Here is a 15,180-nt window from a genome sequence, read left to right on the forward strand (position 1 = left end):
TCCGGCATATGTAGCATAGGCGATCTTCAACTCTTGAATATTTCTTCTTTCCTTGTTTCTTGCTTGCTACATGGTTAGTCAATATTTTCTTTTCTAACCCTATGCCTTTTTGTTTTAAATAGGGACAAGACTTAATTAAGTGTCCCTTCATGGATCATTTAAAACAAAGTCTATCATCCTTGTCAATAATCAAGCCATTTTTAATGTAGGGACATGACCTAATCAAGTGCCCCTTTTCAAAGCATTCACTACACCTCTTATTTCTCTTAATGTGAAGTGTGGCTTGATCATTACCTTGGATGTTACCTTTTTTGGAGGCGTGGTTGAGGCTTTTGGAGGAGGTATTGAATTTCATCTTTTGTTTCTTCCTCTTGGCAATCCTCAAGTCCTTGACATTTTCTTCAAGGAATGTAGTGCATGCCACGGTTGTTCCCGTCTCAAGCTTCTTCACCATGTGATCACGGTTATCTTGAGAAGGTTGAGCAATGCACTTCCCTTTAAGTTGTGTCAAGCTCATCTTTAGCCTCTCATTTTCTTCTTTGAGCTTTTGATATGTATCATTATTTGTTCATGCCAATTCTAGCTCAAAGGAAGATTTGCTTGTCGACGGACAACAAGCATTAGCACATGGTGATATAGTTTCTATTTGAATACATGTGCAAGATTGAGGTTGTTGGGATTTTAAGTTTTCTATCACAACCTCATGAGCAATATTTAATATGATATGATCATCCATAAGATTTTTATGAGAACTTAGAAGCATATCATATTTATCTTGAAAAGCTAGATTTTCAATTTTTAGCTTTTCTACTTGGTCCTTAAGCAAGGCATTCCTATTTACTAATTGAGCGATACAATGTAAAGAGTTATCTTGCTCAATTGAAATAGTTTCATACCTTTGGACCAAATCAACATGAGAGCACTTTAGCTCCTCATGTTCTTTAGTCAACTCATCAAAGTATAGCATTTTCATGGAAAGAACATCTTCTATCCTTTGACGAGCTTCGCTTTGCTCTCTCGCTCTTTCTAGAAGTTTGAGCATGACCGCCTTATCTTCTTGGCTTAGGCGAGCGTAGAGTTCCATGAAGCTTCTTTCTTCCTCCTCATCCTCATTTGTGCTTCCGCTATCATTTTCATTAGCCACACAACACATGTGGGAATCAAAATGGGAAGACAAACCTTTTGGAGAGGTGGATTCATCGTTTGGTCTCCATCGGTCATTTTCTTCTTCTTCCTTGCAAGGATTAGTATCACAAATACCAAAGGAAGTAGAAGCACTATCATGTTTGGACTCATCAAATTTGCTTTTAATTCTAGTCCAAATATCATGCGCATCACGAATAGATTCATTATAATTCATTATGAAAGCATGATAATCTTCTTTGCTAAGGGATTTACTTAAGATGTCATAAGCTAGATAATTTGAGCGAATACATCTTAAATCTTCTTCGGAGGCATTTTCCCTAGCATAGTTAGGAGGAATAATACTCTTGTCTAAAATTTGTTCTAATTGTGGATCTATTCTTCTAAAAGCATTTATCACTCTAGTAGACCATGAATCATAATTAGAACAATCGGAAAGTAATATTTCAAGAGTTACCTCCTTGTTCTCCTGAGTCTTCTTGTTCTTTTGGGATCTTTTACGAGCCATCACTTCGAGTTGTTAGACTCAAGATGAAGTGCCTAGCTTTGATACCAATTGAAAGTCGCCTAGAGGGGGGGTGGATAGGCGAAACCTGAAAATTAAAACTTTATCCCCCAACTAGATCCTTTTATTAGTGGTTAGAACAAGATATGCAATTATCGGAGTATAAAAACTAAGTCCTTGCTTGAAAAGAGTATTGCTTTAAATAATGCGGAATTGATAAATCAATACAACTAATAAGTCTACAAGAATGAAGCAAGAGGGCTTAGATAAGAAGAGTAAAGACACGAGTTCTTTCTTGCAACGTGTTGCTTTACTAAATGTGAAATTAACTTAAAGCAACACCAAATAAGATTAGCAAAGAATAATGCAAGAGAACTTAGAGTGAGGGAAAACAAACAAATCACAAGCAATAAACACAATGAACACGGGTGATTTGTTTTACCGAGGTTCGGCCCTCGAAGGCCTAGTCCCCGTTGAGGAGTCCACTAAGGACGGGTCTTTTTCAACCCTTTCCCTCTCTCCACCGATCACACAAGGACCGGCGAGCTCTTCTTCTTCTCAAGGATCACTCTCGATCCCGCAAGGATCACCACACCTTTTGGTGTCTCTTGCTAGCTTTTACAAGCCTCCAAAACTTTGGAGGAAGTTCAATGGGAGTCAAAACTCCACGCGCAAATGAACACAAAGATGTAGCACACACTATCTCTCAATGAATCTCACAAGGCACTAGTGCTAAACTCAAATGAGTAGCTCTCTATTGCTTGCTCTCTCTTTTGTGGCACTTGTGTTGGTTGTAGTGGTCTAGATCTTGTGTATAGGATGTATCAATGAATATATGTGGTTGGGAGGGCTTGAGTATGTCAACTAGATGACTTGGAATGTTGCTTGGACTCCCACACTTTGAAGTGGCCGGTTGGGGTGATATTTATAGCCACCATCCAATTTTGTAGCTGTTGGAGAAGGCTGCTGGCGATGGGCGCACCGGACAGTGTCCGGTGCGCCGCCACGTCATCCTGTTCGTCAGGGTTGGAGCTAGTCGACCGTTGGAGACTTTGTCCTCATGTGGCACCGGACAGTCCGGTGCGGCACTGGACAGTCCGGTGTACCCCTGGCTCGCTGCTCTGACTTCTGTCGCGTGTACTGTGCTGCACTGTTTTCTGTCAGAGTCGACCGTTGCGCGCAGATAGCCGTTGCTCCGCTGGCACACCGGACAGTCCGGTGTACACCGGACAGTCCGGTGAATTATAGCGGAGCGGCCTTCCGTTTTCCCGAAGCTGGCCAGTTTGGAGCTGCTTCCCTCTGGAGCACCGGACACTGTCCGGTGGTGCACCGGACAGTCCGGTGAATTATAGTGGGGCTGTGCCTGAGAAACCCGAAGGTGAAGAGTTTGAAGGAGATCCTCCCTGGTGCACCAGACACTGTCCGGTGGCACACCAGACAGTCCAGTGCGCCAGACCAGGGAGCAGTTTGGTTTCTTTTTGCTCCTTTGTTTTGAACCCTGTCTTGTTCTTTTTATTGGCTTGTGTTGAATCTTTGACACCTGTAGAACATGCAATCTAGAGCAAACTAGTTAGTCGAATTATTTGTGTTGGACATTCAACCACCAAAATCATTTAGGAAAAGGTTTAATGCCTATTTCCCTTTCAGATAGCTTCTTCCTAGGCCTACCACCTGGTTTCAGATAGCTGCCGCTGCTGGTGCCCATCGTGAAGTCCACGTTCACGCCGCCGGAGCCGTAAGCCTCGTAAGCAGAAGCAGGGAACTGCCGCTCCTGCTGCTGGTAGTGCAGGGCGAGCAGAGACCAGTAGTCCTTATCGGACGGTGGCATGGTGGCCTGCGAAGCAGCAGCAGCTCCGGCGAGCATCATTGCGGCAGCGCTCCCCGGCTGCAGCGAGTCCAACGGGAACTTGGCGGCGCGCCCGGTGGCTCCGCCCCCGACTGGGAGGTCGCTGCTGAGGATGCTCTCCACGTTGTAGCGGCTCATGTCGAAGTTGGTGACGGCGTTGAGCCCGCGTAACTTGATCGCAGCGATGTCGTACGCCTCCGTCGCCTCTTCCTGAGTACCTGAAGGGGTGCAGAACCAGTCAGGACGGACGGACGAGGCGTCAGGTGGGGGAGAGGAATCATTTTCCGTCTTCAGGAGGTAGGAATCTCTCGTGAGCTTCAGATTCAGGTTAGGAAAGTGAGTGGAATATTGATTTCCAATTTCAGGTGCAGCCAAACAGGTTTGTCCTGGAATCAAATTCCAATTCAGACCAAACAAACAGGCCCTAAGGGAATTCAGCTTGAGAGTATTCATGAACTTCTCCTTCTAGGAATTGAAGGATGGTGCTTCTCCTATGAAAATCTTGCCATTTCTTTCCTTCAAAATCTCCCAAGCAGCCAACGAGAAAACTTCCACGAAGAACGTAAATCCAAACGAATCACGAGCAATATGCAACATTTGAAATAAGCTATCTGAGTGATTCTAAGGCATCCTCAGGTGATCCCAACAGGTTTGCTGAAGGGACACTGAAATAAAAGGTGATATGTTGTGTTTCTTCACACTGAAGTGGGCACATGACACAACAAAAATCACCACCTTCCAACGGACAATTTATTCTTTTAAGCATATTTCTTGAGATAAGCCTGTCCCTCAATAAAAGCCATATGAAGATTTTGATTTTCTTGCACACCTTGGATTTTCAATTCCAAATGAAAGAGGATGGGGTAATGCACTAAAAAGGAAAACTGTAGACCTTCCCAATACAGAAAGGTACAATTCCACCCCTTGCCCCAATCAACCATTCGTCGATCTCATTCATCGTGCTAGATATGGCATGGACTTTATTCTAGAACATAAAATATTCTTCACTAGTCTGCGAAGAGAGAGAGACGTGTGAAACACCTCGTGAACATATGGGTTTGCAAGATATTGCTGAAGGGTGCAGCTCGGATTTTGGGCGTAGGTAAAAAGGTCGGGAAACTCAAAGGCCATATGGCAGTTGTTCCAGACATCCGTCCACAGGAGAAAGGATCTTCCATCACCTACTGCTTGAACTGGACGAAATGCTCATGGTTCATCGGCTCGCTCTGTTCATGGTCAGCTGGGCCTAGACTTGGCTCAGATCGCTTTGTTTAATTTTTTCACGAGCTGAGCTAACATCTTAGTTCGGTTCGTTAATGAGCCAACTCGGTTCAACCCGCACCAAATCCAAAGTTTCGCGGGTGTAGGTACAGTTTTCTATTTCAACGCGGGTGATCAGCACCCGACTTGAAATTTTGTTCATTCTTTATTTTACACAAAAATAATTAAGAAACAATAATAACTATTTAAATAAATAACTTGGCTAATGATTCATGAAATGATTTGTTTCTACTCAACGTGAAAAATCTTAAATTCATACATATAACTCAACTATTGCTTCTACTTAATCGTTTATTGCTGAATTATTGTTTAAAATCATACACTCGTTAAAACCCGCAAGTAATCTGAAACCCAGCCGAAACTCGACTAATACGGGTTTAGAATTACACCCGTAGATACAATCATATGCGAGTTTTGATAGTTTTTTGCTCCACAAGATCCGAACTTGACCCATTGCTCTAGTTTGCACATGTACGTTCCCATCCAAAAACCCTCGGCAACGGTGATGCGACGCCCGTCCCGTTCCAAGTCCTGACAACCGAGCGTACGCTGAGCTGCAAGTAAACGGCGCTGGCTACCGGAAGAGCCGAGCCGGACCAAGTCTCCTCGTCCCTCACCTCGTCGCCGATGGAGGGCGGCGACTCGTCCGGCGCCGGCGCCGGCGGCGCCGTGGCCGCGGCGGCCAAGTGGCGGAGCGACGCGTCGCGGGCGTTCCAGTACTACCTGGACCGCTCGACGCCTCACGCCACGGGGCGGTGGCTCGGCACGCTCGCCGCCGCGGCCATCTACGCGCTGCGGGTTTACATGGTGCAGGGCTTCTACATCGTCACCTACGGGCTCGGGATCTACCTTCTCAACCTCCTCATCGGTTTCCTCTCCCCCATGGTCGACCCCGAGCTCGACCCTTCCGCCGCCTCCGAGGGGCCGGCGCTGCCCACCCGGGGGTCCGACGAGTTCAAGCCATTCATCAGGCGCCTCCCCGAGTTCAAGTTCTGGTTAGATCTCTCGTCCTCGCCCCCAGATCTGTCTCTTCGCCTCGCCAGATCCGTCTCTTCGCCTCGCCAGATCCGTCTGGCCTTCTTACTATCTCCGGTCGGCTGGGGTGATTCGCTCCCGTGTTATGCTTGTATGTATTTACCTACTGGAACGCGGCGATCGTATCGGGCCTGCTAGTTTACTTCTCGCCGTCCTAGACTCAGCCAAGTCAATTTGCATTTCGGAAACCACTTACGGATCTGCCTTCACTTTCGAAGTACTCCTGCTCAGCTACTCCTGACCCCTCCCTGCGGTAAGTTGTATGTTTTGCACAGAGGTCTACCGATTGTGGCAAGCTGATGTTCTCGTTGTTTTGTCCACGAATCCATCACCAATAAGAAACATAGCAGTTGTGCAGTCCATTCTGTTCTGATCGATCATAATAATTTCATAAATAGCTAGTGAAAAGTTCCAGATGGCAAACTACCTGTCAAAGTACAGGATATTTCCATATATTTCTTTAGCAAGAAAATAATATGGCTGCAAAATCACAAACTTGTTACATTTCTGTGTTAGGAAGCTTGTGCATCACCTGACTAAGGTCCCATGGAATTAGGGACTAAATCATTGTCGATATGTGTGGATTAATGCTGAACTATTGATTTCATATCCTCCAGTGACCCAACCAAGCTGTGTAACCTGTGAATTTCTGAATTATCTCCCAAACCACAGCCAAATTTCTGAATGAACCTACTCAAGGCATGTTGTGTCCCTCCAATTGCACCATATATGTTTTGTGATTCCAGTGGATGATATGGAAAAATAAACGCCTCCGATGGTGTAGTGCCGCCAAAAAATAGATAGATATTGGGACTCAGTGGCTTTCTTCCTTGAAATCAACCTTCATCTATCATTTTGGTTAAAGTATATGTATTTTTAATGGTGTCTCTCTGGATTGGTCCAGCTTTTTGAAAAGTTTTGGTTATTCTTGCTGAATCAAGCTGTTTCTTATCTCGTTAAGAATATGCCTTGGTCATCATTATTAGCTAGCTGCTTAATGCATAGTATAGCTTTCGTTCTTCCAAATGGAAGTCATACAATAGCTTGTCAGAGCCCTGATTATTGCACATTCAGAAGTCTGTAATATCATTGACTTGTTACTATTTCTCAGCTGTCTAATACTCTGATCCTTTGTGTAACCATGTACTTTTTTTCAGTGGGTTTTAAGTTTTAAGTTTTAAGTTGTGACATTTCTCTGCAATATCATTTTCTGAGGGTGATCCTGTGGAGGTCTCTATAGCTAAACGCCCATGGGTGGTTTTACTGATACCACAGCTAATAATATGACTAACATCATAACCTGACATAGTTTTAATCATTATATTTCTGTGAACTGATCTGGTAACATTCGTTATAGCCCAAGTTTGAAGTGTTCCCAGTTTGGTGAAAGAGTTCAGGCAGCCAGATACTTCGATCATTGCCTTTTAAAATTTACAGTAATGCTTGTCCAGGAGTTTTCTGTTGGGGGTTCAGTCTTTCGTTGATAGTTTACCATAACTAGTGTCGTGTACTCCCTCTTTTAAACGCAGTTGGGAGTGCATTTTTTATGTGTTGATTAAACTGTTACCAGGTGCAAGTTTTTTATTGTGAGAATGGTATTGGTAGCATGCATTAAAAATGCAGCATACAAAGTGCTTTGACTTCTTTCTATGTATTTGATGCTTATAATTTCATCCTTTTAGGAATGTATGTGCGTGTGTGGTTGCTAGGGATACAAGTGGTTATACCAGTGCTTGATTCTGGCCCAGCTAGTTCATTTCTACCCCATTTGCTTTTCCTTGAAGCCAAATCAAATGGGTTTTGAGTCAACCTAATGATCCAAAGAACGCAAAACTGGCATCCCTAGTGGTTGCTCATTCGTTTCTAGCATTTTCTGGATTAGTTATTTTCGTTCTTACTACAGATCTTTGCTGTGGTTCCTGTCCAATATATCCCCTAACATCTATTTCCTTATCTTTCAGGTATGCCATCACAAAAGCTTTTGTTATAGCTTTTGTGATGACTTTCTTCTCAGTGTTTGACGTTCCTGTCTTCTGGCCTATACTCCTCTGCTACTGGATTGTTCTCTTTGTCCTTACAATGAAGCGCCAGATTGTACATATGATCAAATACAAATATGTGCCTTTCAGTATCGGGAAGCAGGTCAGTACCTACCACTAAACTCATTGATTTTTGTTTATTCACTGAATGGTCATGCGTTTGACGCCAACTGCTGTGGGTATCATGGGAGTTGCTTGTCTAAGTAACACTCAGACCAAAGTTATGAAGTTGTCTTGTCAATCCTAGTCGCCATGGGACAGACTACATAATTAGCTGCGATTAGTTGTCAACCAGGATTGCAAGTTGGCTTTGGTCGTCCCCTAGTCGTACTATCCCCTAGTTTGGTTCCCTTGACTAAGGGTCTGTTTGGTTCAGCTTTTTTCTGACCAGCTTTTCTGAAAATCTGGCTGTGGGAAGAATCTGAGTATAATTACAATTACGTGTGGAGGAAGATAAAGCGGATTCCTACTATTACAACGACTCAACCGATTGTGTGTTTATGTTGATTTTGGATGGTTTATGCCCCAACGAATTTTATAGAAGCTGGCTAAAAACGTGAGTGTTTGGCAGTCCGCAACAGCTTTTGGTGGTCAAAAGCTGCCAGAAGCCGAAACAAACGGGGCCTAAAGCTTGTTTCATGTCACATCAAATGTTTGAATATCAATTATGAGCATTAAATATAAATTTAATTAGGTTTAATAAATTCGTCTCATCTTTTAGTCTTCATCTGTATAATTAGTATTATAATTAAAGTATATTTAATACCCAAAATTATCATCCAAACGTTCAATGTGACAGAGACTAAATTTTAGTTGGGTGAAACCAAACAACCCTATATATATCAGAACTATTATACCAAATATACTAGATGTTCTAGAGTACAAATCAAGAATGAAGATAACTCTAGGGTGGTGGTTTCATGTAGGTTGCAAATTGGGCTGAAAAACATGAGCCTGAGTGAAGCCATCCTAGATGCAGCCCGTGTCCTCAGCTGCCCAGAAATTCCATTCCCCTGTTTGTCTGACTAATCGTTATTAGTTGATGACTAATCGGATGACCAGAAAACTAATTCCATTCTCCTTCCGTTTGTCTGAATAATCGTGATTAGTTGATGACTAATTGGATGACCAGACAACTAATCGGCCTAATTGAGTCGTATTCCCTATTTGAGTCCAGGATGCCAACTAGGACAACTATTCACAATTAATCAGATGACCTGATAACACTGTCATAGACACTGTTTTCTCTTTCGGTTTATTAACGTTTGCTTTTATTAAACACCATAGATGTGGTCCATGGATCAATTTTACCCGTCTTTTGTGACGTTAAAGAAATGCTTGTGTAGTTGCCACATAATATTATGTATTTTGTGAAGTTCTTATTGTTTCATTTCTCATGATTTGCCCCAATTGTGATGCCAGAAATATGGTGGGAAGAAGAGTGCCGTGAGCCCGAGTTCCTCAAAAGACTGATTCCGAACCTGCCCCAGTAGAAACTTGCCAGGGGAACAAGATACGTTGGATGATGATATTTGATGTGCTCAATACCAAGTGTAATACTTCATTCATATCTAGGAGGTAGACGGATTTTCGCTCCTGTTTCTGACTCTGGGCTCACTGTTTAATTCCATGTTGTGCTTAGGTCGCTTCCTCCTATGCTTGTATAGCGAGTTTCGCGTCTCAGATAAATTATTTCGTTTTAGTTACTACATATCTGGGCCCTAAAACAATAAGCTCTATGCTCTCAGCAAGTTTGGTTGGGTGTTGAGCTGGGTGAGGTAGGCGGTTGGTTATTTTTGTATCGAACTGGAACAGGATGCTAAACTTTAAACGCAGAATATTTTGACCCACTGTAGCATATCATAGATAGTACGTATCAAACATCGAAATTCAAACGCAGAATATTGCTGTCTGCATTTGACAATCTTTTCTTCTCTCGAAACGTGGCACCTTCCCATTTTTCATTACCATGGCAATGGAAATACAGTAGGTTTTGTCATCTAGAAACAGATGGAGAGAAAAACAACCAGAATCACACGCTAGACTAACCTACTTGTTTGATTCAACTAGCCTAGACAAGATCTCGTGGAACAGATACACGAATGGTGACCGAAGTCAACAGCACGAAGGACTGAAGTTTGCAAAATCACGGCAGAAACCATTTCCGTGAACTGTATATGTAGTACAAATTAAATTACATATAAATTAGATAAAATGTCAGAATGGTGGCTTCGTTGATCTTTTTTTGTTCTGTCCTTTCTCAGCTCGGTTCATTCATTTTTCTGTAAACAAGATTACAAGGAATCATCACTTGCTGATCGTACAAGTTATCTAAAAACAAAAAACAATCCCTGCTAACTGATAAAGAAAGTTTGTCGATACCACCAGTTTTAGTACTATCTTTGTTCTCGAATATTTGTTGACTGATAATTTATATTTTTTAACTAAAATGCAAAAAATAAAAAAGAACGGAGCGAGTATATCATACCTCATCTCAATTTAGATCCAAACAAGGTTGGCAAAAATGCATAGTTTAAAGGATTCATAGATAATGAACTGTGAACAGGCACTAACGCCGCAACAAAATATATAGTTTAAATGATTCATAGATAATGCACAGTCGCGCAGGATTCGGATTGAGATATTAAAACTTCACACACTGTTCTAAAATGCACCACCGGCTCGATAAAACTTCCCTAGCAAGATCACCATGAGCAGCTCCCGCCAGAAAATAACCGAACCTGAAAATGCATAAGGTTAGAACAGTCATGAAGCTCTGCGAACGAGAATATAGCATCGCAAACGAGAATAAATCAAGGGAAATGAGACTTGAAAAATGTCCAAATAATCTCATTGTGATCTTGGACTTAAGGTCATGCTGAATCCATGGCATATCTAATATCAACTAAAACTCTAAAGCATGAATGATGCTACAATGGTTGAATATACAGACTCGCAAAACTTGGAACTCTCACGTGAATTATAAATTTCGGTCAGTAGACATAGATATATGTATATTATAGCAACAACAAATGTGTCATCCAGGTTCATGACTTGTCGTCCTAAACTAAACCTCGCACTGGAATAGGCGGCCCAGTAGAGCTGGCTAGCAACAAAACCTCCCTAAAAACTCATCAAAATTTTGAATGCAGACATAGATAGCATTGAGAAAGATTTCGGTTACTATTTGTGGGTTCCATTTTTTTCCGTCACAAGCAAACATTTAGAGATTCCTTTGTTTCAAAGTAACAAACATAAAGAGACCAGACCATGTACACATAGCAGGTTTGGTTGCTTGATTCGCTCATCTTCGGCATCCTATTATGTTTTACAGGCATCATTCACCACGATTTTTTTGCGAACTGACATCGACGTACATATAAATTTATCGATGCTAACAGTATACTAGTAGTAATCATTAGTCACTGCTCGATCGCCATGCGCGCGCCAGCGATGGATGCAGGCTGATCATTTTTTGGGGGCAGCAGCAGAGCCACTCTTCCCCCCGGCTCCCTCGCCGTCCTTCTTCTTGGCCTTGGTGGACAGCTTGAGGTGCACCCCCGGGCCGCCGCCGTTGCAGGAGCTCTGCAGCAGCAGCGAGTTGTTGATGACCTGCACGTTGCTGTTGACGAAAGCCGTGAACCCTCTGCCGCCCCAGGCCCGCTCCGTCCCGCTGACGACGGCGCTGCCGTCGAGCGTGCGGCCGCGGCGCTCCTTGCTGCCGGCCGCGTCCGCCCTGCCGTCGGCCACGGCGCTGCCGTCTACCTTCATGGACGCGCCCTTGTTCTCGCCGGCCAGCGTGATGATGGTCGTTCCTTCGGCCGCCGCCGAGCCAGCGCGCTCGTGGCCGCCGCCGGACGACGGTGCCGGAGTGCCGAGCTTGCGCACCATGTCGGCGACGCCCGCCTTGAGCTCCTTGTGCGGCTGGCCGCCTTCCTTCTCTTTATCCTTCTCCTGCTTCTCTTCGTGATCCTTCTCCTTCTTCATCTTGTGCCCCTTGTCTTTCTCCTTCGTCTTCTCCTCCTCCCTTTTCTCCTTGTCTTCTTTCTCTTTCTCTGGGGCCTTGGCTGGCGTCTTGGATGCTACGAGCGCCGGTTCCTGGATAGTTTTCTCTTGCGGAACGACGATGTCTTTCTGCTTAGGAACATCACGCGCGATATAATTAGGACGAAGAGGAGAAGGCGGCCTGTGCTGTTTGGCAACCGGCACCGGTGACGGCTCCGGCGCTCTAGCATTGGGCTCTCCGATGGGCGAGAGTGGCGGAGCGCGGGCGGGCGGCGGCGACGGCCTGCTCGACAGCGGCGTCGGCTGGGCCGGTGGAGCAGGGACACCACCGCCAGCGCCTGTGGATGCTGTTGTAGGAGGCGGCGATGCCTGCGGCGCCGGGCGAGATTCCCGCCTCGACAGCTGCGGGCGGGCGGCCGGCCGAGGACCATGAGCAGGCGCAGGCGCGGTCCAGTACGGGAACCATATGCGCTGCGTCGGCGGTTGCTGGTCGTCAGCCATGCTGCTGCTAGTGCCTGAAGGCCGGAGATGCTGGAGTGGTCAGGAGATGGTCGAGAGAGTGCTTTGATCTTGGCTGGTTACGGTGAGACGCGTTGCAAATTGCAATGCCGCGCACTCTGAATTTATAGTATGCAGTACACCACCAACGCCAAGTGATTGGGAAACTGATTCTGTAAAGGCATATATTTGCGGCATCTAATTCTGCGTCCTCTTTCCTTCTCCTTCGTCTTATCGTTGGCGTTTGCTTTGCTCTTTCCCGCCGCGTTGATCACGACACAAGATGGGCTACGTGTGTGTTCCTTGCTTTTGAGTTTTCACGGCTAACCTGCTGCCAACGCTTGGAATATATATATCAGTGTTGGTGAACAAAGAACATTCCTCGGCGGAACTTGGGTGCCGTTTGGTTCACGGAATGTAACATAAATAGTAACGATAATAATTCACACTTGAATACCGGCGATAACAAATTTGAATAAAGCTGTATCCATTTATAGTGTAGTATCGATTACGGTTGGAGTTAAACAAATATGATTTAATGCTATCGGTTACACATTACGTTACCAGTAGGTGAACCAAACGGCACCTGTATCCTTTTCCTTTCTTTGTCTTTTGGTCGGCATAATATTTCCTCACCTCTATGTAGAAAAAGCAAAAGAGTTGTTCGCTTCGGATTAAAGTCGACTGTTTAGACTGCTACAACTGTAATCCGTAGAGACAAAACATCGTAGAAGCAGTGTACGGATTAAAGGCAGACGAATAGGCTAAAAGATGTGGAGGGCATGCTTTACTGGAATGGAGTTTTTTTGGGCCTTTGTCGCCTTTATTCATACGCAGTAGTGAGCTCTAAATCTGCTGCTTAGACGACCGGACGGTTCGGCCTTATGGTCAGGACAGTCCGAACCTCGAACAGTTCATAAGAGTAGCCTGGACGGTTCAAGATTAGATTAGTTTAAACTGGAGTTCTTATTCCTTACATGGTTATCTTAACAACTCACGGAAAACTGTTGGTTTTCGCCTAGGAATGGGTACAAACCCCCATGTATATATACACGAAGGAGTATGGCCGATTAAAACACACAACAATCGATATATCAAACCTATTTTACCTCATGCATTAGATCACGGAGCCCTCTGTGCCTCGCGGACGGTCCACCACCTCCCCGTAGACGGTCCGTGCACTCACAGAGAAGAATGAAGCTCTTTATGAAGAGTCGCACATATTTTGGTGGCCTACAACGGACGTTTACGCTCCCAATGAGAGATCCCAAGATCTCATTCCCCGCGAGTAGAATCTAGAGATCATTGGTGTTTTTCCCCAAAAGGCGCCAACACACAAATATTGCGACATATTTTTTCTTTGAAGAAAAACTATGGTAAATTTCTTATGTAACACTGAAAAAATTTCTATCCCAATAACCGATCATAAATTAAGTGACTGACACTATCGTCTACTTTATCTTGGCAGCATACTGTTTTGAGCCAATAAGCAAGCATGATTTTACTAATGGTATATACAACTCTATTTAATATGGGATCTCATGAGAGATCTCTAGGGGTTAATTGAAAAAATATAAGAAATAGGCTCTTCGTAAAGAGATTGTCTCTACACGACTCTTCATATATATTGTCTATTAACTGTATTTATGATCCATGAGCTCAGAGTTATATAATCTAGTTTCTTAGTTATTTTTTTTACTTGGAAACCGATCTAGGGTCTTAGGGTTGTACATGCCCCAATGACCATCAAAGCAAGCATAAATATAGAATACTGAAAAACAAAAACTTCACATAATTTGAGCACAAAGTTCAAAATAAAGATTGCAGTCGCGGGTGCGCTCCTACCACTCAGAATATCAATATAAAACATGTGTATTTAAAACAACAATAATTAGCCTTAGTTACTACAGACACATCGATGAATATCTAACAAAAGGATCATAACATCATTATGAATAATATTTCACTTATTCTCCTAATATGACTAAGGCTCAAGGGCTACACCCGGCAATGCGCTCACACTCCCCGCTAGATAACAAGAAAGGGCCGCTAGGCTCAAGATGACACAAGTAATGGGAAGCCTCTCCGTTTAGCAAAGGCGCCTTTGGTCAAGCTAGTGAACAAGTCCCTCACGCAGAAACCTAGGGACTTCTAAGGCTATCTCCAGCACCCTTCCTATCCCACCTTTATCCCACTTCCTATTTCAAACTACACTATGTAAATAATACAGTCTATAGTACAAATCAGTGTTTTGCACACCTGTATACACAGTCTACTAGAGATGGCCTAAGGATCTCGACCTAGACATCCCTAGAGTGTTAACACCAATGCTCGGGACCAATCGAAGTTGGCTTAGTGGCGGCAGGTGCACGCCCCATCATGTCAACTAACCCTTCCCTATAATGATGTAAATAATTTTTTGGCGGGCCCTAGAAGGAGCCAGGAGCCTAAGTTGCAACACTAATGACCGTATTAGAATATTGTTCGCTCACCCCCATGAGACACCATTGGGCATTCTAGGCAAGAGGTCATGCCTGGGGCATGACACAACATGACATGGGAAATGCACGACCTCTCAACACTGAAGAAGAGATATGGTGCGAGAACTCGAGCTTGTGTCTCTTGGGAAGGTTCCTCCCCCATTGTTGTGTGTTAGACATGAGAGTAAGTAAAGACCAAGCACAAGAACAACGACAATAGTTGGCTCTAATGGCCTGCTCTTGATACACACTAGTGTTTTCAGAAATGGTCTCGAGATTGTTGGCCATGACAATTAAGGAGAGAACACTACAAGCCCGTAATGTCTCCAAGAGTAGAAACATGAAACC

General features: G+C 44.0%; 2 protein-coding genes across 2 annotated transcripts; one reads left to right on the forward strand and one right to left on the reverse strand.

The window, feature by feature from the left end:
- The first annotated feature begins 5,216 nt into the window (after window positions 1-5,216).
- LOC100283798 (uncharacterized) lies at window positions 5,217-9,771 on the forward strand. The gene is made up of 3 exons (NM_001156697.2): window positions 5,217-5,770; window positions 7,772-7,952; window positions 9,272-9,771. The coding sequence occupies exons 1-3, from the start codon at window positions 5,403-5,405 to the stop codon at window positions 9,320-9,322; spliced, it is 600 nt and encodes a 199-aa protein (NP_001150169.1). The 5' UTR covers window positions 5,217-5,402; the 3' UTR covers window positions 9,323-9,771.
- A 1,286-nt stretch (window positions 9,772-11,057) lies between these two features.
- On the reverse strand, window positions 11,058-12,451 carry LOC100277961 (uncharacterized). The gene has a single exon (NM_001151395.2). The coding sequence runs from the start codon at window positions 12,353-12,355 to the stop codon at window positions 11,318-11,320; it is 1,038 nt and encodes a 345-aa protein (NP_001144867.1). The 5' UTR covers window positions 12,356-12,451; the 3' UTR covers window positions 11,058-11,317.
- Between the last annotated feature and the right edge of the window lie 2,729 nt (window positions 12,452-15,180).

This window comes from Zea mays, chromosome 8, assembly GCF_902167145.1.
Source record: "Zea mays cultivar B73 chromosome 8, Zm-B73-REFERENCE-NAM-5.0, whole genome shotgun sequence".
Taxonomy (NCBI): Eukaryota; Viridiplantae; Streptophyta; class Magnoliopsida; order Poales; family Poaceae; genus Zea; species Zea mays.

Bases quoted from the DNA above. Each gene is read 5' to 3' on its own strand.
- LOC100277961 (NM_001151395.2), bottom strand. From the start codon at position 12,355: ATGGCTGACGACCAGCAACCGCCGACGCAGCGCATATGGTTCCCGTAC.
- LOC100283798 (NM_001156697.2), top strand. From the start codon at position 5,403: ATGGAGGGCGGCGACTCGTCCGGCGCCGGCGCCGGCGGCGCCGTGGCC. The intron at 5,771-7,771 runs GTTAGATCTCTC...CTTATCTTTCAG, and splicing joins CTCCCCGAGTTCAAGTTCTG to GTATGCCATCACAAAAGCTT. The intron at 7,953-9,271 runs GTCAGTACCTAC...TTGTGATGCCAG, and splicing joins CTTTCAGTATCGGGAAGCAG to AAATATGGTGGGAAGAAGAG.